At 43.8% G+C, this 22,188-nt stretch overlaps 1 protein-coding gene across 1 annotated transcript in view; it reads left to right on the top strand.

The window, feature by feature from the left end:
• Positions 1-22,188, top strand: part of FEZ1 (fasciculation and elongation protein zeta 1) — a 62,455-nt gene that overhangs the window by 19,326 nt on the left and 20,941 nt on the right. The window contains exons 3-4 of the mRNA XM_054998263.1: positions 210-309; positions 17,198-17,284. Coding sequence (XP_054854238.1) covers positions 210-309; positions 17,198-17,284 — 187 coding nt within the window. The remainder of the gene's footprint in view (positions 1-209; positions 310-17,197; positions 17,285-22,188) is intronic.

The raw sequence follows: 22,188 nt of genomic DNA, 5'->3' as shown, positions 1-22,188 counted from the left end.
GTTTGTTTGTTTGTTTGTTTGTTTGTTTGTTTGTTTGTTTGTGACATTCAACGAAACAGAACAAGGCAGCTTTGTCATTCCCATTTTTTTCACCATCCTTTTTGAACTCTACCTGCTGAAGAAATTGCCCTGAAATATTGCCATTTCCTACCCACAGACCCTTGTCCAAGCACTTTCCTACTATTAACATCGTATTCTTTTTCCCCTAGGGTTTGGGATGCTCTTACAGACAATTATATCCCATCCATCACTGAAGACTGGAGGGACCCTAACATCGAAACGCTAAATGGCAACGTCTCTGACACAGAGGTACTTACCTGGATTAGTGCCTTCTCCCCTTCCCTCCCTCCATTAATCTCAAGATGAAACAATCATGTCAGGCTGGTGTGGATGCGCAGTTTGTCAAATGGCCTGTGGGAAGACAATAGTTAAGCATTAAGGCAAGTAGAATGGAAATGGAAACTGGCTGCTATTCCATGAAGCAGTATTAATAGAATGGGAGAACGAAGCTTTTGTGGGATAGCAGAACAGATCTTCCAGTGCTGTTTGAACTGAGGTTGTCGTCCTTTGGTTTAATGAAGAAGCATGCTTAATGCTGTGTGTGTGTGTGTCTGTGTGTAAGCAAGAGAGAGGGAGAGAATAATGAATGAAACAGTCTAATATGAGTATGTAAAGAGAGGCATTGTCATCGAGGCTGTTGTTTGCTTTGAGACGGACATTGACAAGGTCTGTACCGCCTTCTACCCTGACACGTTCAGAACAATAGTGTTGGCCGTTTGCTGAACAAAGCTGACTGTGATGGGGGAAGAATGCACATTGCAAAGCACTGCAGGGAATAAACCAAGGCCTTGTGCAGCCATTGCATCTTTTGAAGAGTTGCTGAGAGGCCAGAAGTAGAATGCTCTTAGGGGATTATAGCACTTTTGGCCTTTCCCATAACCTTAAACCAAAGTGGGGGTGAATAATAAGGTTGCCAGAGAAGAGTATGCCCCAAAACACATGAAGCTGCCTTATACTGAACCACTGGTCAGTCTTGTTTGCTGTGACCAGCAGCAGATCTCGGGGGTTGGGGGGAAGTCTTCCACATCACTTGTTCCCTGGCTGGAGATGCCAGGGAATAAACCTGGGACTCTCTGTGGGCAAAGGAGGTGCTCTGCCACTGAGCTATGGTCTCTTCCCCAAACAGTTTTGTCAGCTTATTGAAGGAATGTTAAGCCAGGTCTACATGAGCAGTGGAATGAAGGTAGAGCTGAAGCACGGACTGTACCACTTCAAACTACCGGTGGGCTATACTACCTTTGCACATCAGGGAGAAAGGATCTAGACCAACCATTTGGCTTCTGTACTAGTTTTCATTTGCAGGGTTTTTTCTTAACATCTTAACAAGTACAGCAGTCCGCCCGCCAACTTGCAGTCTGCAGATGCATGCAGTCAATCTGGCCACCTTGTTCTATTTCCCGTGTAGCCTTAGTCAATCAGTCCAGGGATGCTCAGTGAGTGGAGGCCTGATTCTTTGGCATCCCATCAACGGCCCACATTGTGGGATGTGTTTGTGGGATGTGTTTTGTGAGATGTGTTTTGCCTCTTAACCACTGCCGGCTCCAGGGTCTCTGGTGCCTGCGGCCACACACACCCCATGCACACACTGCACGTGCGCTATGGACTGTGTGATGATGTCATCACACGACAATGTCATCACGCAGCGCAAGCCAGGGGCATTGGCTGGCGGATGGCTGGGGTGGTGGGTGGAGGCTGCTCCGCGCTCCGCACGCCGCCCCGTCAACGGCTTGCGGCTGGTGCACCTGGCTGGCATGGCATGGGGCTGGCTGGCTGCAGCAGCTGCGGCACAGCCACACCAGCTCTGTGGCATGCGCCTCCGCCCCCGACACCCCCTCCGGCGCCCCTCCGGCGCCCTCACGCCCTGAGGCCACCGCCTACCTGGCCTCAATGGGTGCACCGGCCCTGCTCTTAACACTGCAAGTCGCTATAATGGATGTAAAATTAAATAATGTTGGCTCTTTCATTATCCTGTCTGATGGTGTTGGCTCCCTGCATTCCATGTCTGCCTGTAAAAGGTAAGCTTTGAAGAGGAATTTGAAATAAGAGAGGCTGTTCTGGGATGCAGTTCCCAGGCATATGGGGCAGCAAGGGGGAAGTGCAGAGTTGTTTGAGGAAGCAAGGGATTTTTGGTTGTCTGAAGGTGATAGATCTGGAGGAGCAAAGATTTTGAATAGGGGGGTATATTGGAATATTCAAGAGCTCAGGGAGGGGGCAAGGCTGTGGGAGTAAGGATGAGGAGTTTATGCAGCATCAAGGAGTGTTTAGGAAGCCCTGTAGAGATTTGGGCTGGGAGAGGTAACATGATTAGAATTATAAGAGAAATGAAGACTTGGAAGTCTCTAAGGGAATAAGTATACTTTGAAATAGGTAAGGTAAAGGTAGTCCCTTGTGCAAGCACCGAGTCATTACTGACCCATAGGGGGACGTCACATCACTACATTTTCTTGGCACTTTTTGTTACGGGGTGGCTTGCCATCGCCTTCCCCAGTCATCTATACTTTACCTCCAGGAAACTGGGTATTCATTCCATGGAAGGATGGAAGGCTGAGTCAACCTTCAGCCAGCTACCTGAATCCGGCTTCCATCAGGATTAAACTCAGGTCGTGACCAGAGCTTGGGCTGCAGTACTGCAGCTTACCACTCTGCGCCACGGGGCTTCCTTTGAAATATTCCATCCTAAAGTAGAACGGTCATTTTTTTTCCTTTGTATTGTGGGCTTGGATTTGGACAGATCAAGAGAGAGGGGCATAAACAATTCCTCACTTTAAAACCAACATTTTATTATTCTTTTTTATTTCGGAGAAAAAAATCTGATATGGCTGAGTTTGCAATGCTTAAATTTATACAGAAGTTCTCAACTTTGAATATGCATGAGGAAAAGCTATACTTTCAGTACTGAATCTTGAATTCAGTTCTTTGGCCTTTGGATTTGTGTGAGATTTTTTAAAGCTCTGGTTAAATGGGAAGATTTTGAGAAACGCAATACAAGCAGCATTTCTCTCTTTGTGCAAATCAAACTATGTGTTTTGGGGTGCATGTTATCCTCTTCCCAAGGCATCTGCTTAGCTGTCTCTAGAGAAGCCTTTTGCAAGGTGACGTGTGGTAGGGAGACCCACAACCTGATAGAGAGCCCCCCCCAGCTGAAGACACCCCCTTCCTCCATCGATCTTCCTTTCCCTAATGGCAAAAGAGCCTACAAACAATGGAGAAAGCAAAATGCAAGAGCAGCCCTTCCACTGGACCCAGGTTCTCCTGCAATATTACAATGGCTTTCTGATTTCTGAATTACCAACACAAATGGGCTGCCTGAAAGGAATGCAAGAAAGTCATACTCTGCTCCCTCCAGCACTTCTGCAGCTGGCAGAAAGATGAGAACCATGACTGGGCAGGAGGGAAGTTGGGTCATGAGTCCGACTGGGAGGGAAATGTCATGCAACAGAGGGGCTAATGGTGAGTACCTGGTGACCAACGGCATATAAAAACCTGCAGCTGGTCCTGCTGCTCTTTGACTCTCACTGCTTGGTCCCTGCTGAACTAGTTCTTGCTTTAGTTTCAATCTCCTTTCCACAATGGCCTTAAGTGGGGCTAGAACACAGGTGGCCAAACTTGCTTAATGTAAGAGCCACGTAGAATAAACGTCAGATGTTTGAGAGCCGCAAGACATGATGCATTGAAGTGACTTCAGATGAAGAGGTGGGTTTGGGGGAGTGTCTTGAAAGTGGCATCACAGGAAGGGGTGGGGTTTGGGTGCAGTATGCTGGAAGTGACATAATCGGAAGGGGTGGAGCTTGCGAAGAGCCATCACCTGACTTTTAACACAAGTGATATCACGTCCTTGATAGGCTTCACCCCCGAAGTCCCCAGGTATTTTCTGAGTTGGACCTGGCAACACCAACATTTTTATTGAAAATATGAAAGGCATGGAAAGAAAGAAGGGAAGGGTGGGAGGGGAATACTAAACTAAACTAAACTGTACAGCCACAGCGATACTCAAAGACCTCCAGGAGCCACACAATATGTCTAGGAGAGCCACATGTGGCTCCCAAGCCACAGTTTGGCCACCCCTGGGCGGCTAGAATATAGTGTTCCAACTGCAGAGTACAGGAACCTCCTTCCCCTTGATCATGCTGGATGTCCTCATCTGCAAATGAAGGTGGCTGGCTGAGCAGTCTTTGACTGTCTTTGAATCTACATACCCCAATTCAAATGAAGAGGGCAACTATTTGGTCCCAAACTATGTCAACAGTGTGTGCACGTGTGCGCGTATGCTTTGCAGACTAACTAATGGAAAATTGCAGCTTCCACCACTAGCTTCGTTCTCCTGTTCAGTCAACAATAACTTATTAGTCCTTACATTATTAATGGCTTTGCTGGAGTAAAGAGCTAATTTAATCAGGCTGGGAAGCATGAACAACAGATGGCAAAGAGATGTTATTTTCAGCTGGCAATGGAAGCCCTCAGACTATACAGAATTTCCCCCAGTAGTGTATACTGTTTTGAGAGGCATACGGGGACTTTCCAAAGGGCAACTCTTGGTGTTCTATATGTGGTAGTCATGGCATTGGGTGATCTCTTAAAAAAAAAAAAAAACAATATAGCTAATGTTCTGAAATCCAGTCCTCAAAGGCAACACATTCTAGAATGGATGTTAAAGTGAGTTGTGGTTCTTAGTAATCAACTCGTTCGGAACATCCTAAATGACAGCTCAGCAGCAGCCACCCAAGTTCAAAACCTCATTCAGCCAAGAAGCACATTGGATGATCTTGGGCCACTCTTTCTTAGCCTCATGTACCCCACAGGGTCTTTAGGAAGATAAAATGGAGAGGGGAGACCCATATATGCTGCCCTGAGTTCCTTGGGAGAAGGGCTGGATAAAAAATCTAGCAAATGCATTAGGCCAAGCTTGGCATGAGTTTGCCCTCTCTGTGGCTGGGTGGTAGATGCATTCAGTGAATTAAGCCTATTGATTTTGTACTGACACTATGGATGATGGACTATTAGGTAAAAGGTAAAAAAAGGTAAAAGTAGTCCCCTGTGCAAACACCGAGTCATTACTGACCCATGGGGGAACGTCACAACGTTTTCTTGGCAGACTTTTTAAGGGGTAGTTTGCCATTACCTTCCCCAGTCATCTACACTTTACCCCCAGGAAACTGGGTACTCATTTTACAGCTCAGAAGGATGGAAGGCTGAGTCAACTTTGAGCCGGCTATTTGAACCTGGCCTCCGCCAGGATCGAACTCAGGTCGTGAGCAGAGCTTGGGCTGCAGTACTGCAGCTTACCACTCTGCACCATGGGCTCTTAGTAAAGGTGCAGAGCACCCTGTGCAAGCACCGAGTCATTACTGACCCATGGGGGACGTTGCATCACGACATTTTCTTGGCAGACTTTTTACGGAGTAGTTTGCCATTGCCTTCCTATGGACTATTACTATTTAATTTTCCAAACCTGCTTCAACATAATGCATATCTCTGAAATCAAGGACCTCTTTCTTTAACCAAGCATAAAGAAATTGTGTTCCTGCAAACTATACAAAGCCTGAACTCAGTGCCTATAATTTTAGGGTCACACCATATATCTAAAAGTAGTCTTCAACGTTTTCAGACCTAGAATCCATCTCTAACTTCAGGTTCAATCCCACTTTTACTTTTTAAACTTTTTTTTGTCTTCCCTTTGATCTCCCACTTCCTCTGGATCAAGACAGAAATTACACCAAAACTATATAAGCTGCTAACCACAGTTTAGATCCCAGACCGTGATTTGATCATCCAGATTGCACAGTTTAGAGCTGTCAAGGGCCGTTTCCACACAGCTTACCTTATTCTGCAAAATAGCGAAATCTCGCGAGAAGACGCTGTTATCGCGTCTTCTCGCGCGATAACAGCGTCTTCTCGCGCGATAACAGCGTCTTCACGCGAGATTTTGCTATTTTGCAGAATAAGGTAAGCCGTGTGGAAACGGCCTATCTGTTTTGTTGTCAGCTTTTCTTGTCCCACTCACACACCATGGTGCAACAGCCCTGGTAATGGAGTGATGCTGCACCTCTGGTTTTCCAATTCAGACATCTCACCAAACCACAGTTAGCAAACCAACTACAAACCATTGTTTCTGATTCTGGTGTGCCAGCCAATTGGAAACCATAGTTTGTCAACGCAGATATCACTAACTCACTAACCCTTTACCAATCTTCCACACAAGGTGGGGTTACAATATTTCCAGATAGGGCTGGACCTACCCAAGCCAATATTCATAGAGGTGAAAAAGTGGTAAAGTTGGGTTGGATCCTGTGGAGGAAAGGAGGTCACATTTTGTGGATGGAAATCACTTCAATCTGTGGATACATTCTGTGGGATCCAAGCTATTGTGGCTGGAGGAATCCTGTCCACAAATACCTTGTTCAAGGAAATTACCTTTTACCTCCTTCAATTACCCTGGCATAGACACAGCCTTAATTTTTTTTTTAACCAGAGATTTTCCTATTATAAATGCAAGTTCTCATTCTTTAAATGGAAATGGTCATGTCACCAATCAAAAGCTTATTTTATGATCAATTGCTCGGTGGAGTGGAATGGTACACCTTGGCTAAAGTTCCATGCCAAACTAAAGTTATGCTTTTTTAGCATAGGTAGAAAATTGATTCATTTGAAATGTGGTGCTGGAGGAGAGTTTTGCAGATACCACGGACAACCAAAAAGACAAATAAGTGGGTACTAGATCAAATCAAGCCTGAATTCTCCCTAGAAGCTAAAATGACAAAACTGAGGCTATCATACTTTGGTCACATCATAAGAAGACAAGATTCTCTGGAAAAGTCAATAAGGCTAGGAAAAGTGGAAGGCAGGAAGAAAAGAGGAAGACCTAAAATGGGATGGCTGGACTCAATAAAAACAGCCACATGCTCCTGTTTACAGGATCTGAGCAAGTCTGTTAATGATAGGATGTTTTGGAGGTCTTTCCTTCATAGGGTTGCCATAGGTTGGAGGTGACTTGATGGCACATAGCACACACAAGCATGGCTGAGAGTGGTGTCTGACCTTAGTTGCTTTCTGTTCACATTTACTCCTGTTTTCTTCACTTTCTGTTTCTTTCTCTTAGCTCAGGGTATAGCCCAGTTTTTTATAGACCTATTGTATATATAATGAACAAAATGCCCAGATAGTAGCGCCTCTATTACAGCCTGTAACTAAATATGTTGGGGTTCTCATTTTAGGATGTTTTTCTCTCTTGATGGCTTCTCTTTTGCCTTACAGTTGAGTAGCAAGATTAGTATATCTGATTCATCCTTGTATCATCTCCTGAATTCCTTGACTTTATAGAAATTACTGCCAAGTAATTATATCTCTATCCTGAGCTGGATAGTCCAGGTGAGCCTGATCTCATCAGATCTCAGAAGCTAAACAGGGTCAGCCTTGGTTAGTACTTGGATGGGAGACCACCTATGAAGACCAGGGTTGCAGAGGCAGGCAATGGCAAACCACCTCTATTATTCCTCTTGCCATGAAAACCCCACCAGGGGTCACCATAAGTCAACTCTGACTTGAGGGCTTTGTCCACCACCAATTATATCTCTAGTCTTAAGAGTGTGTAGAGGCTGGTGGCTGTGAGATAAAGTAAGATGTGAAGAAGCAGATAAAATAGGGAGGAAAATCTAAAAGAAGGCTGAAAAGCCAGACTGGAATCAGCAGTTTTATAGGACCAGGTGAACTCTGTTGGCCCCTTGTGTCACCTGATGGCTGCTGAGTAGGAACTGTGATACTACCTTCTGGCCATCTGCAATGATGGTGCTGAAGTGCAGCTGAAAATGGTCTAGTGAAGTTAGTCTTCTGTTACTCTATTTTCCTGTCTGGAGCTAGAAAGTTACGGGTGAAAGCAAGAAGTCATTCTTAAAGGATTCTGTGGTGGTAAGGAAATGACTTGGCCATGAAACAAGAATGTATAAGGAATCCAAGGCAGTGCTGGTTACTGGTGTATATGGAAGAAATGGTGGCAAGTGGCAGTAACCCAGCAGGATTGGCTGATGATAGTGAAAGAGAAAAATAAGCCCCTGAAAGTTACGGGCCAGCCGGTACTGAACCTCATCTTGTCTACAAGTGCTAAATAATACCAAGCTTTTGGGAGAAGGAATTAGTAACTGAGTCTGCCTTGTATGAGTTCTAAGCCTGCCCCTTAAGATACAGTTTCATTTCTTTAAAAATAATAGCTGTATTATATCAATAACCAATGTATAAAAAGGCATTCATAATATTATGCACAAACAACTAATATTATTCAAATCCAACAGGTTAAAATAATGCAAGCACACATTAAAACACAATAAAATGTGGCATTTCAGATGTTTCCATGGAGACAAAAATGACAAAACCAACAGCACAACAGAGTTGTCTATCATATCTTCCAGCGTAGTCAATATTCATTTTATTTGCCCCTCTCTTTTAATGAAACATTAATATGTTATTTGAAATCATAATATGGACAACGTATTTTTAGAATGTTGTTTTTTCCTATATGGATTTGTATCAGAGCCAGGTTTGTATTCCATGCTGTTTTATACTTCTGTTGATAAATTACTACTCCTATTTTGTATCCGTTAATGTTTTATATTGCGTTGGGTGCTGTGACTCTCTTCTGCGAAGTCTTCCTCAAAAGGTCTTCTGCCATTGGAGGAAGTCTCTGTCTGTCAGAGAAAGGCACAGTTATGGTCTGCCCCTGCAGTGGAATGAGGTGATAGAAATGTGATGTGATCGGAAGGGCAATGCTGCAAGGTTGCCCCGTGGGAGAGGTTGGAGGGACGTGCAACACGGCTTCAGGCTGCAGCTGGCAGATGCATTTTTATTGTTCTCCAGCATAAAAAACTCCCTGCAAGGAAACAACTAGCATGTCAGCCCACTCTTTATAGTGTTAATTTTTAACCTGAGGGAATGTTTGTATACAGAGGAACATTTTTCAAAAAATGAATCCTGCACTGGAAGTGTGAATCGGCACAGTTCAGTCTGCCACCTCATTCTACCAAATGTGTAGACCAGGATTTAGCAAAAGAGAGCCATTGGATCCATCTTAGTAGAAGGGATTAATCTGATCCAACCCACTGTATATTATTTTTATTTTAGTTGTGTCGAGATAAGATAGTTTCTCTGTTTTGTCTTTGAAAGCTCAGTTATAGCAGCACCAGCCCCCAGTTCAGGTCAGGGTCTCACAGGTAATGGTTGTGGAGTTTACTCTTCCATGTATGATTTTGCTAATCAAACCGGATCCTTTGCCTGCATGCTGTTGTTAATCCTTTAGAGTTTTACAAAATGTTTTAAATGGTGAACCATAAACTCTTGTCTTGGTTGATACTTGTTCTGTGGTGGTTCTCTGCTCTAGACATTTTTTTTTAAAAAATGACATATAAATATTATAAGCATATAGGAACATGAGTATCTGTTTTGTACAAGGCCTGCTGTGAGAGTATTTTTAACCAGAGGTACACACATAAGACGGTGTGTATAAGCAGACAACAGCTGCCCAGTCCATTTGTGCACATACTGCACTTCATGCGATACAAAATGCGTGCTTTTTTCCTGCAGAGAATACATGGGGATTAGTCTCTCTATAGGAAAATCCATGTATTTCGTACTGCTTAGAAGTACACAGAGCATGAGTGTAAACAGGTAGACTGTGAACTTGCAGCAACGCAGCTGTAGAGTTTTATTCATGCACAAAGCCTAATAGATTTTAATTTATTGTAAAAAAAAAAGTTCTATCCCATCTTTATACCATGACTGACATTTAAGGCAGCTTGTAATTTATTCTAGTGAATACAAGAGTATATATTAGCACCAACTTAAAACAGCACAGTCTGAATGCATAGGCTTAGCGTCAATAGCGTAGGGCAGTGCCTTTGCACTGCCGAATGTACAGAGTCCACTTCCAATGATGACTGGCCCCTCCCACCATATTGTGACCTTTCTTTTGCTGCTGTTCAGGGCTGGCCCCACACAGCGGGCAGATCACGCAGAAATTGTTGGCTTTCTCAAATCCAACTGGAAACCAAGGGAGCATGTGCTACTCGAGTATTTCTTTCTCTGTGCTCATGCTCACATTTCAAACAGAGTCCTAAACTTCAAAGTTGTCACTCATCGGTGGCACTTCCTTCTAAGGAACTATATGTTTTGTGGGGGGAGGGGCACAATGCAGTAAAATGGTTTTTGGTGCAGCAAACACTCAGCCTGTTCCCGTACCTCAGTTCCAAAATGCACAGAATAGGTGAGGGGAATGTAAAACCCTTTAAAAACATTAAAGAAAAGCAAGACCTTGCTATGTTCCGTCGTGAGTTCTCAGGTGCCTTCTTGATGGTTGGCTATGCATTGGAATGTAGGACAGTTAAGAGGGTGGCAGCTGAACTCTGATGGAGTCTGTGAAGGGAGGGAGCTGCATGGCCATGGGCTCCCTCTCAGCCCAAACACTGCCAGGTCTCTGAAACCCACAAGGAGCTGCTGTAGCACAGTGGTTAAGTGGTTCAGCTGCAAATCAGCACTCTACTGGTTTGAATCCCACTACTGCCATAACAACAATAACATTCAATTTATATACTGCCCTTCAGGACAACTTAATGTCCACTCAGAGTCAGGGCTTTTTTTTCAGCTGGAATGCAGTGGAACGGAGTTCCGGAACCTCTTGAAAATGGTCATATGGCTGGTGGCCCCGCCCCCTGATCTCCAGACAGAGGAGAGTTTAGATTGCCCTCTGTGCAACCCACTGAGTTCCGCCACCTCTTTTTCCAGAAAAAAAACCCTGCTCAGAGCAACTTACAAAGTATGTTATTATTATCCCCACAACTAAACACCCTGTAAGGTGGGTGGGGCTGAGAGCTCCTCGAAGCTGTGACTGACCCAAGGTCACCCAGCTGGTTTCAAGTGGAGGAGTGGGGAATCAAACCCAGTTCTCCAGATCAGAGTCCCATGCTCTTAACCACTACACCAAACTGCATCTCTCAGTAGATGGCCTTGGTTAAGCCTCTCAACTCCAGCTCCCCAGATGTATTGTGGGGATAATAATAACACTAACTTATTCACCACTCTGGGTGAGGCACTAATCTGTCTAGAAGAGCAGTATATAAGCACAGTTGTTGATGTTGTTGTTGTTGTTGTTAAGATCCACTGTTGGGGAGAAGAGACTGCCAGGAGGAGCACTGGCAGTGTTTGGTGGCAGCAGCTGCTGCAAAAAAATTAAAAGGACACTGGTGGGGCAAAAAGGCAGTGCCTGAGGCAAGAGGCAGGGCTCTGCCTCCTCCTTCCTTTCGTGGTGGGTGACGCTGCCCTTGAGAGAAGGCGGACAAACAACAGTGGCTGGGACAAAGAGGAGGTGGAGGTGCTGCTGCTGCTTTTTCTTTCCTTTCACACCCCCCACACATGAAAGAATGTGAGCAAATGCAGTTCTCCTTTCTTCTCTACCTGGTGCCTCTGAGTTACTTCCCCAGAAAGAAGGTGCACAAGTGAGGGCAGCCATGTGGAGAAGGCAGTAGGGATTTCCTCTCTCCACGAGTTCCTCGCACGTCCCCAATGTCCCCTAATTTCTAATGCAAGGGAATCGTTAAACTTGTAAGCTCCCACCTGCATTCTGAAGTGGTATAGTCCCTGTAGGTCTGTACCATGTAATTTTCTGAATGTTCCAGTGGTGGCCCAATGCCATACATTTGAAGTCACCTTACACTGGGTCTAGGGTTGCCAGCTCCAAGTTGGGAAATTCCTGGAGATCTGGGGGGTGAAACCTGGAGAAAGTGGGGTTTGGGGAGGGAAAGGACCTTGGCATGGCATAATTCCATAGAGTCCACCCCCCAAAGTAGCCATTTCCTCCAGGTGAACTGATCTCTGTGGCCTGGAGACTAGTTGTAATTCCGGGAAATCTCCAGCCACTACCTGGAGGCTGGCAATCCCAACTGGGTCAGATGGTTGTTCTATTTAGTTCAGCATTATCTATGACTGGCAGTGGTTCTTGAGAGTCTTGGGCAGAAAAAGGTGTTTGCTGTCAACTGATTTTTCTGAAGTGGAAAGGCCAAAGGATCTTTGAACCTTCTGCCTCTGAAGCATATTTTCTACCACTGAGCCACAGTGTGTCCATGCAGATGGCGTTTTACCTACTTGCTAGCAGGGCTCATTTTGAGGGGGAACGCATAGGAACACAGTTCCGGCTGTTCCCCAAAGAGGTCACATGTCAGGTGGCCCTGCCCACCTGACTCTTGGCCATTTGGGCCCGTTTCAGCCTGGATCGGGGCCAAAACGGCCCGGATTGGGCCTCTGACGGGTGGTGGATCTCTCTCCCGCTCAGCAGCAGCCCAATCCTGACCATTTTGTGCCCCTTTTTGGCCATTTTCAGCCCCTTTTTGCCATTTTGGGCCCCATCTCGTCCCTGAATGGCGAGGATTGGGTCCAAAACATCCAGGATAGGTGATGTCAGGGGGTGTGGCATGTGCAAATCAGTTATGCTAATGACACACTTCTGATGCTGTAAAGGGGCATGGCATATGCTAATGAGTTATGCTAATGAGTTCCTCCAGCTCTTTTTCTACAAAATGACCCCTGCTTGCTAGCAATTTCATTCAACGAAAGCTGAGGAAGATTAAATCTTTGAACTGACCTTGAATAACCACTCCATGATATAGCTTCTTCCTATATTGTCTTGTAGTGTTGCCAGCATCACTCACTGACCTTGGAAGTCACTGAATATAACACAATCTCTCCTTCTCTCAGGATAAAAAAAGTTCTGTTTTTTTAAACCTAAGAATACTACTAGATCATGAACCAACTTACTGGAGATGAACTTTGTTTTTGAAATGTGCTTGTCATGGAAATAATTCTAAAGCGTGTGATGAAAGACCCTTGCCTTAGGTTTGAGAATAAGGTAGGTTCATTGGCAGATGGAAGAATAATAAAAGGCATATAGATAAGAATGATTGTTTATTTCTCTAGGCAGCCAAAGGGTTGCATGAAAACTCACCTTGCATTTAATTTATGTCATTTATAGTCTGCCTTTCTCACTGAGACTCAAGGTGGATTACATAGTGTGACATTGGTGGAGACTAGAGTGCCCTCAAGCCATAACTGACTTATGGCAACCTCTGACTGGGAGCCAAGCTACAAGTGATGAATGACACTTGCCTGGCAAGTGTCATTCATCACTTGTGGCTTGGCTCTGGGTTTTCATGGCAAGAGACTAACAGAAGTGGTTTGCCATTGCCTGCCTCTGCAGGCCTGGTCTTCCTCTCCCATCCAATTACTAACCAAGGCCAACCCTGCTTAGCTTCTGAGATCTGACGAGATCAGGCTCACCTGGGCTAACCAGGTCAGGGTAGTGTGAGATTAGTACATTCAATATCTAAGACATTTATATAAATAATGCCATAGGGTAAATAAGTACAAGTTTACAAAGACATACATTAGCAAGAATCCAATACAGAGTTGACAAAATGCTGAAACAGAGCATAAGCAATTCTTGGACTGACATTTGTAGGATCTACCCATTTGATGCTTTCTTGCTGGCTTACATCTGACCTCCATGTAGGTCCAATCCCTGAAATCTCCAGTTAAAGCAATCCAGGCAGCAAATATCAGGAAAGAGTCCTCTACCTAAACCCTTTGAGAGCAAACCAGAGAAGACAATAATGAGTCAGATAGAACAATGGTATAAGCCAGCTTCTTAAGTCAATGAAAGCTAATGTTTGGTGAAACCAAATTCAGTTAAAAGATAAAGCTGCAGGTAGCAACATTGGCCCAAAGACAAAAGTCGGATATTACCTTTATAAAGATCAATCAAAGTAACACAAAAGAATGTGCAAGCTTTTAAGTTCTTTATGACTGTTCATCAGATTAGATGTTAAAAAAACAGAAGGTATGTGTTTGACTCCATAATCTTATAGCCCCTTCTCTACATCCTGTGAAGAATGCCAGATGGGCTTGAATAGATACACCAGTATTGGGTGGAGCTACTGGCACCTTTGGCTTTCTGGATGTTTAGTTTAACATTTAATAATGAGTTTAGAAATAGTATTGCTACCAAGGTCCCCCCACCCCAAATCCTGAATGCTAAGCTAGCCTCAGTTTTTAAACTCACTGAGTTTTTGAGAAGTATTAATCAGCACAACCATATTCAACCAGTTTGTAGTTAGTTAGCTCCAAGGAATCCCCCCTACATTGATATTCTGTTGTTCAGAAGTAGTGTACCATTTAAATGCTGTGCTCTAAAGAAGCTGTAGTTGCTTTGGAGTAACCTTTGCTCTACTGGCTTTCAATCTGCATTCCAGAGAATCTCAGGGATTCCTTGGTAACTTCTCCGGTGTTCCTCAGGGGGAAGATAAACAACAGCTTCTCCACTATTTCTCATCTTCCTTTGCAATGCACAGCTGCAGAGGAAATGCAAAAAGCAATTCCTGCCTGAAAATTACTGCTCAAGGGGAAGCGTTCCCTACAGGATGAGTCTAAAGAGTTTAGGGCCTTCTTAGTTTTTTTTTTGGGGGGGGGACCAATGAAGGGATGGGGGATGTAAGAGTTTTATAAAAATTATGCATGCTGTGAAAAAAAAATAGAACTTGGAGACAAGGTTACTCAGGGCCATTTCCACACGGCTTACCTTGTTACCTTGATAACAGCGTCTTCTCGCGTGATTTTGTGCGAGATTTTGCTGTTTTCCAGGACAAGAGCTGTTTCCACATGGCTTACCTTTTTCCGGAAAACAGTGAAATCTCATGTGAAGTCTCGTGCGAAGACGCTATTATCGTGTCTTCTTGCTCAATAACAGCGTCCTCTCGTGCAATTTCGTGCGAGATTTCGCTGTTTTCCAGAACAAGGTAAGCCATGTGGAAATGGCCAAGGTAAGCCGTGTGGAAACGGACTCAGTAGAGTTGATGAGTGGACCAGCCAAAGAAAATACTTGCTTATAGATGAACAAACACCCCAGTCTTCCCTGGGGTAGGACAAGGCTATTGTAAGGCTGTTGCCAAGGAACTTACAAAAACTTGGAGCTAGCCTGACAATAATCATCCTAAATACTATAGAAATACAGGTGAAGAACATAAGAAAATTGCTGCTGGATAACATCAAGAGCAAATCAAGTCTAACATCCTATTTCAGTGAAAAGCATCCTGGAAGTTTACAAGAGCATCAAGGAAAATCCCGCTTCCATTGTCTGAACAGCAACTGCTGTATGGAGATTCCATAGTTATCCTCCCTGAATTTGTCCAATCCTTCTTTAAAATCATTATTAGATTATGTGGCAGTGAATTCTAGAAAGTAATTACATTCCCTACTAAGCATGCTGGGTTCTCAGGTCTCAGCAGAACAGAGCGATGGATGGGTCACAATGGGTCCAGGGCAGAATTCAATGCAGTCTTCAAGCCATAGGTCTTGGCAGGGCTTTCTTCAGAGGGGATGCACCAGAACTTCATTCCTGCACCACTATATGGAGTTCTGGCACCTCTTGGGCATTTGGGACTTGGGCTGAGAGAGGAGATCACCTTTTTTTAATTAAAAAAAGCTGCTTCCCTGGTGCTGGAGAGAGCTGTGGACATTGTGTGCATGGAAGTAATGCGCTACGTAAAGAGCACACAGAACCATCTATGCTCTCTCACGGGGAGCTCTTTGTACTTAACAGGATACATTTATACACAGCAATATTACAAGGGAAAGTAAGATAAGGATTGGAAAAGATTTCCGATTCTGCAGCATTGATCTCTTCCTCTGGTGTTACGTGAGTTCAGCTGCACAGAAAGAGAATCATCATTTAGTGCGGCAATTCGGTCAAATAAAGTGCTGGGGCCAGTGAAACAGTGATACAAGCCAATATTGATTAATGTCCTAAATAAAACTAGAACGGGAAGGGCAGACTTCCTGGCATTTTCAGCTTGAATGGAATGGCACTTACAAGCTGGCAGCTGAGCAACAACCTCTTGGTAGCAAGGACGGGCACTGAGATCTTGTAACAGAAGAAGAAAAATAATCTGGAAATGACACTTTTGTTCTCCAGCTGGGCTTCAGTTTTTAAATTTGGGGTTGTAGTTAATATCTGGGTATATCTGTACCATACTAGGAGGTACCTAAACTGAAATATTACAAGTGGTATCTTTATATGCATTCTCTGTGGTGCAAAGGTGAAGGAACTGCATGAGAGATTTGGGATTCTACCGGTTCACACATTATGGAGTACTGCCTTGGGTTCCCATCCTGTAATGGACACATGTGAGTTATATGGGTTCTCCTCAATTCCCACTCACACAGTGCCTGATTTGGATCATGCCTGCGGTGTGCATGGAGGAGGGGCTTCAGCCTTCCCTCTGCACCATTTTTATGACTTGCAACAGTCCTGTTTAGCCTGCTGGGGGGAAACCCACAAGTGTTTGTATGGGCTAAAGTGCACACTCCTGGGACCACAGTGAGTCAGCAAAAAGGAGGGGAGTGGGGGAGCTGACACCCTTCTCCATGTAGGAATTGAGGAGCCACCCACAACTCATATATGACGGTCAGGACAGAGAATAGGGATTCTTGACCCAACCTGTAACTCCTTAATATGAGTATCGGTTACAGTATCTTTCCGGACCTCTCCTACACGGTAATATAGTAATTGTATATAAAGAGTTGTTATGCCTCTGTAACCATATGTTGACAGGTACATTGCATTCCTACCTACTTGCTTGTCTCCTGAAACCGACCTAACCAAGTATAGCTTATTTAAATATTGACATAAAAACACATGATCAGCATTTTGTGGGACTGCTTCTCTGTGCATGTTTCAGTGGCATTGCAGAGCATAGTTAAAGTTGGCCGTCTTCATCGATGCCATGGAGGCGCCTACATTTCTGAGATCTCGTTCTTCTGAATTTTCCCCTCTCCGCTTCCCTAACCAACTTTCTTCTCTGAACTCAGAGAGAGGGAAAGCTGAACCACCAAAGCATGCTGCATGAAGGGGCTGCATTGCATCTCAAGGGGGTTTTGATTTTGCAAAATACTCTGGATCCTTTAACTGCTTCTTAGAACTTTTTTTTTAAGAGACAAAATATTTGGACAGCCTGAGTGGTAAAAGATCAGTGGAGACAAAATCACATACTGGTGAAGCCCATACCAGCTACTGAATCGGAATGCAGTTGGGGTATTTTCTTTTTCCCTTCAGATCCGTGAGAAGGAGGAGGAAGAGCTTAACGAGAAGAGTGAAAATGACTCTGGTATTAATGAGGAGCCTCTACTCACTGCAGATCAGGTATACACCCTGCCCTTGAAAGATGTAGATTTTAAGAAGGTGGTTTTCTTCCACCACATTGTTAAGGCAATTGGCTTGTCTCCGTAAGACAGTCATCTTTTATACGTTAGCAAGCAAAGCAGTGGTGCTCATCCACTGTGCCACACCTACCACCAGCTCCTTCTCTTACTCGGCATATTTGTTTTGCAAACTGATCGTAACCATATTTGGGAAGCTGATTAATTTGGGCCATCTTCGCACTCTTCAAATCATGTACAATGGGCGTGCGTGTGGCGTGAGCAGGATTGCAATGGCGAGCTCCATTCCCCGTGTATGAAACTTATTAATGGAGCCTAAGCACAAAGCCCTTCTCCATGCAACTGGGAACCCAGTCAAGTGGGGAAAGCCCTGTGCACTGAGGCTCTGTACTGATATTCCAATGATCATGCATCGGTTGGGGTGAAATCCTGCTTTCCCTGTAGGAGCATTTGTTGCATATGCTGTCTGATGTGGGCTGTTGAGTGGTTTTAAATGCCGTTATACCTAATGCTGTAGAGGCAGAGAGCAAATTTAAAATCTGTACAGAGCTTTTACGGTTTACATTAATAACCTCACTTTACATTCTTTTCTTTCTACCCCATAGTAGCCATTGATGGTATGTGTACATTTTGCACATGTCTTTCCCATACTTTAATTTTGCTATGTGATAGTGGAGAAAGAGCATCTGTCTGTTTCTCTCTGTCTCTGTCTCTCTCTCTCTGCCCTTTTTCTGGGCATCCTGGGACTCAAGAGTTCTGTGAATCTCACTCTCTGCTTGTTAAAACATGTTGCTACTTCTAATCTGTCTGCGGTGCTGAGAGATTGTCATGTGAATTCTGCAGCAGCATTTGACAATTCATATGTGGGTGAAAACAGCTTCCACAGTGTATTGAAACAATATTGCCAAAAGAGAAAAGGACCGTTTAAAGAACTTCTCAGAATGAATAGGTGATGCTGGTACAATGCAACTTTTTTTACAGTGTCATAAATGTGATATTTGTGCACATATGCACACATGCGCGCACGTACACCCTCCAAAATTGCTGTTCTCTTTTTCTGAATGCAAAGGGCAAATCTCATTGCATAAAATATTAATCATTCTTGAAGTTTATGGAGTATATAATTTAAAAAACCTTAAATCAGTGTCATATCTCTGCTGCTCCTCCAGCCTTGAAGTTCTATCTTGGGAAACTTCAGTAGAGTTTAAGTAACACTAAAATGGATGTTTTGCCAAAGTAAAGGATTTCATGAGCGTTCCCTTAGTTAAATGTTACAGCTCCAACTAATCTCTGCTCGCATCTCCATCAGCACCACTATTCACATTAACTTTTTAAATTAATTGTTAATTATTTTTTTTTATCAAGAATTGTCTTCATTTGGTCTCTTGAGATAATTCTCTACATCCAATAACATATTAATAGTGAGTGGAGGTACACCCTTTTAAGTCCATTGAAGTAAGCAGTCTTAGAAGGGTGTAGCTGTTTCTTACACTGTACGTTACATGGAACAAAGTTGGAAAGGATTTTTTGAATCAGAACCCCTTCGTTTAAGAATGTTTATTCATCTTCTAAAATATATCTCTGTCTTAGAACCTAATCTGACTCCTGGTTTCAATGAATACACTTGTAACATTGGTAACACTCCCTATTTCACTTACAAGACAATCTTAGTTATCCACATCCATTCCATATATCCTGTGTTGGCTTCTGTAAGAGTACTACATTTTTGTTGTTTTCTGAATACCAGTGTTCAGGAGTTCAGGGATGCATTTTTGTAAAAGATTAACGTACCAGTCTACTTCATGTTCCCTTTTTAGTATGACTCAATCAAAGTACTACTTCAGCCATTGTATACTTCTCTGAATGAAACTATCAGTGGACCCTTGATAGAAAAGATACCACAGGCCATTTCTAGTGTGACTTTATCAGTATTCTTGATATATATGGGGTTGGTTTCAGTGGAAGACCTAACCATTGTTTTGCTCTACATGCTTGTGTATCCCCCACTCCTTATGTTTTTGAAGACTTTCTCATTATTGCACATCATAGTTTACTTTTACATTAGTACCAACAGACTAACCCAAACCCAAACTGCAGCTGGTTTGCAATCTGAATTTGTAAGCAAAGCCTTAGTTTGATGGTTTGGACGTATCACATAACAGTAAACTGTAGCAACTGGAAGTTGCTAACAGCTCTGATAGCCAAGATGGGAAGATTATCATGTATCTCAGGGACTCTCTACACAAGACATCTTTTATGGGGATGCTCAAGTGAAAGATCTTAGAGCCAAAACAGATGAGATGCCTGATGCGTGGAGGACACTCGTCGTTTTCCTGCAAGGTTCCACGGCAAATGTAGTGAGAAAGAACCCCTCTGGCTGCGGAGTGCTTTTAGGTGAGCAAGGGGAACTGGCAGCAGCGAGAGGAAGCCAAGCAGACTAGAGGAGATGCCTAGAAAAAGAATCTCTGCCAGGGAGAAGAGGGACTCTCTCCCTCTTCTCCCTGGCAGGGGTTCTTTCTCAGTACACTTCCTGTGGAGCCTTGCAGGAAATTGACGATTGTCCTCCACGCGTCAGGCATTTCGTTGGTTTTGGCTGTTACACTTGTTCTCTCATTGTGGATCCACACGCACTGCTAGGGAGACAGAGCACACTTGAATATAAGACCACACAGGAAGTAAGTCACTTGAGCATCCCTGTGAAAGACATGTTGTGTAGAGAGACGCTCAGAGTCAAAACACACGAGACACACAGGTAAGTGTTTCATCCTGCAAAGATCCCTGCGAATTGTAGCGCTATGGGAATCTCAGCTCAGCCGGGGAGAGGGACTTTCTCTCTCTCTCTTTCTTATCTTCAAAAGTCCTCCAGGAACTCAGGATGGGGTGGGGGGTGGGGGTGGGGTGGGGAATAACATAACAAGAAAAAAGCTGAGGTGGTTTGTGAGCAAGAGAGAAACCCAGTCCCATTCTTCTTCTCCCCCATCCCATCTCTTGAGCTCCTGAAGGAAAACCAGCTGATTGGATTTTTTGAAAGAGAATCTCTCCAGCCGAGTGGCTGTTCTTTGGAAGAAAATCCACTGCACTTGGAGCCAAGCTAGAAATGACGAATTACACTTGAATGGCAAGTGAACAGACTCACATGTATTCCTCCCTGTTCACTTGCGCTCCACTTGCACTCCACGCAATTGTGTGGAGTGCAAGTGAACAGGGACAAATACATGTGAGTCTGTTCACTTGCCATTCAAGTGTAATTCATCACTTCTGGTTTGGCCCTTGGTTTTCCTCTAGTTTCTTGGGAGTGGGTGAGTGGCTGGGTAAGACTACGATTCCCAGGAAAGATTGTGGGACCAATCAAGTGCTCTTCACGTGAAGTTCGCCTCGTGTGTTTCCACTCTCAGTCTGTCTAATTGCAGACTTGCATAGCCTCTGGGCCCATGCAGGGAAGGCAGAGAGAGTTTAACCCTTCAATGTATTCTCAGTTTCAGTATTTGAAACCGAGCTCTCTGCTTTGTTGTTAGCATTATAAAGAGGGGAAAATGCATGCTTTTAAATGACTTCTTTTTCTTTTAAAAGAGCTGATGAAACAGATTTCCAGTCCTTGTCCCATTGCATAAATAGCAACAGAAGAATAAATTATGCAAAATGGAAAAAATAGAGAATAAATCATGCAAAATAAGAAAAGTTATACAACTGTGCATCAGTTATATGGGGCATAAATCTCATCTTTTTTTGGGAAAGGGCATTCTTTGCTCACAGTGTCACTCTCCAAGAAAAGGAAATCACAAAGGGTCATGCCAGAACTGGCTAAATGCAAGAGGATGGCGAGATGCATGGGGATGTTGGGGGGAATAGGCAGGATAAGTCAGTGAATGGCAGAAAAAGCTCAAGAGGGGATGTATCACTTGAAAATGTAGAACAGTTTCCTCTCCCAAGGAATTCTGAATTCAATCATTCCGGACCCTTACTCTTTCCCAGAGCTATGTGCACATGATACTTATACTTCAAGCCCAAGCATTCTGCATGCCACATCCCTGGGAAGAAGTAGGCTTCTTGGATCTAACAGATGGAAGGCACGTACGACCTTCCCATGGTAGCTTTCCTGTACAACAGTTGCCTTCACTAGTAGGCAATGGGGAACATGTTGGTGTGGTGCATGTGAAAAGAGTTTTCTTGAGCCATGTCAAGCGTAGGCTGTGCTGAGCTTCTACTAGAGTCTAAAAATGGTGAATGTCTCTTGTACAAATTTGCAGCAGTTGGAGAATGCCCAAGGTGGGGTTGCTAGAGTTATGGGTAGGTCTTCTGCATAATACTGGCCTTAGAATCCTATGCGGTCTTTCTTGCATAGAATCCTGAGCTTGTGGTCCAGCGAGACCACCTCTTTCATCTCTCAGGTTTTGGCGTGAGTCAGTCATTAATGTATGATGCTTATTCCACACTGAGCGGCTCTTGGCTGCACCTGTGAATTTCTCATGGTTTCCATGGCAATGATACCCAGTTCATTGAACTGCTGCAGATTCACACCATTCCAAGTGATGTGTTTTGCAGTTGGATTTTTTCCCCAGTGAGTGTTTTTGGATTATTATTTATATAAAAGGAGGGTAAAGATAGTTGGTTTGATAAAGACCTAAATAAATTGGTAACATTTTCCTTCTTTTTCCTCTAAGGTATTCTAATTTTTTAATTCAGTTTTGGAAAGGATGAGACCCCCCCCCTCATCATTTTGAATGATGACCCTGAAACTCTTTCCAAAGGTCTGGTATAATCCGTTTGTGGCTGGTAATCATGTTAGGGGCTTAGTTATTAAGAAGCTTGTATCTAGCACTTAGCATGGCTCACAACATGCAAAGATACAAAATTCTGTAAGAGTTAAAACTGTGTAAATGTAAGTCT

The sequence above is a fragment of the Eublepharis macularius genome, chromosome 14, assembly GCF_028583425.1.
Source record: "Eublepharis macularius isolate TG4126 chromosome 14, MPM_Emac_v1.0, whole genome shotgun sequence".
Lineage (NCBI taxonomy): Eukaryota > Metazoa > Chordata > Lepidosauria > Squamata > Eublepharidae > Eublepharis > Eublepharis macularius.
The sequence above is the reverse complement of the archived record's forward strand: the minus strand, read 5'-3'. Positions and strand labels throughout refer to the sequence as shown.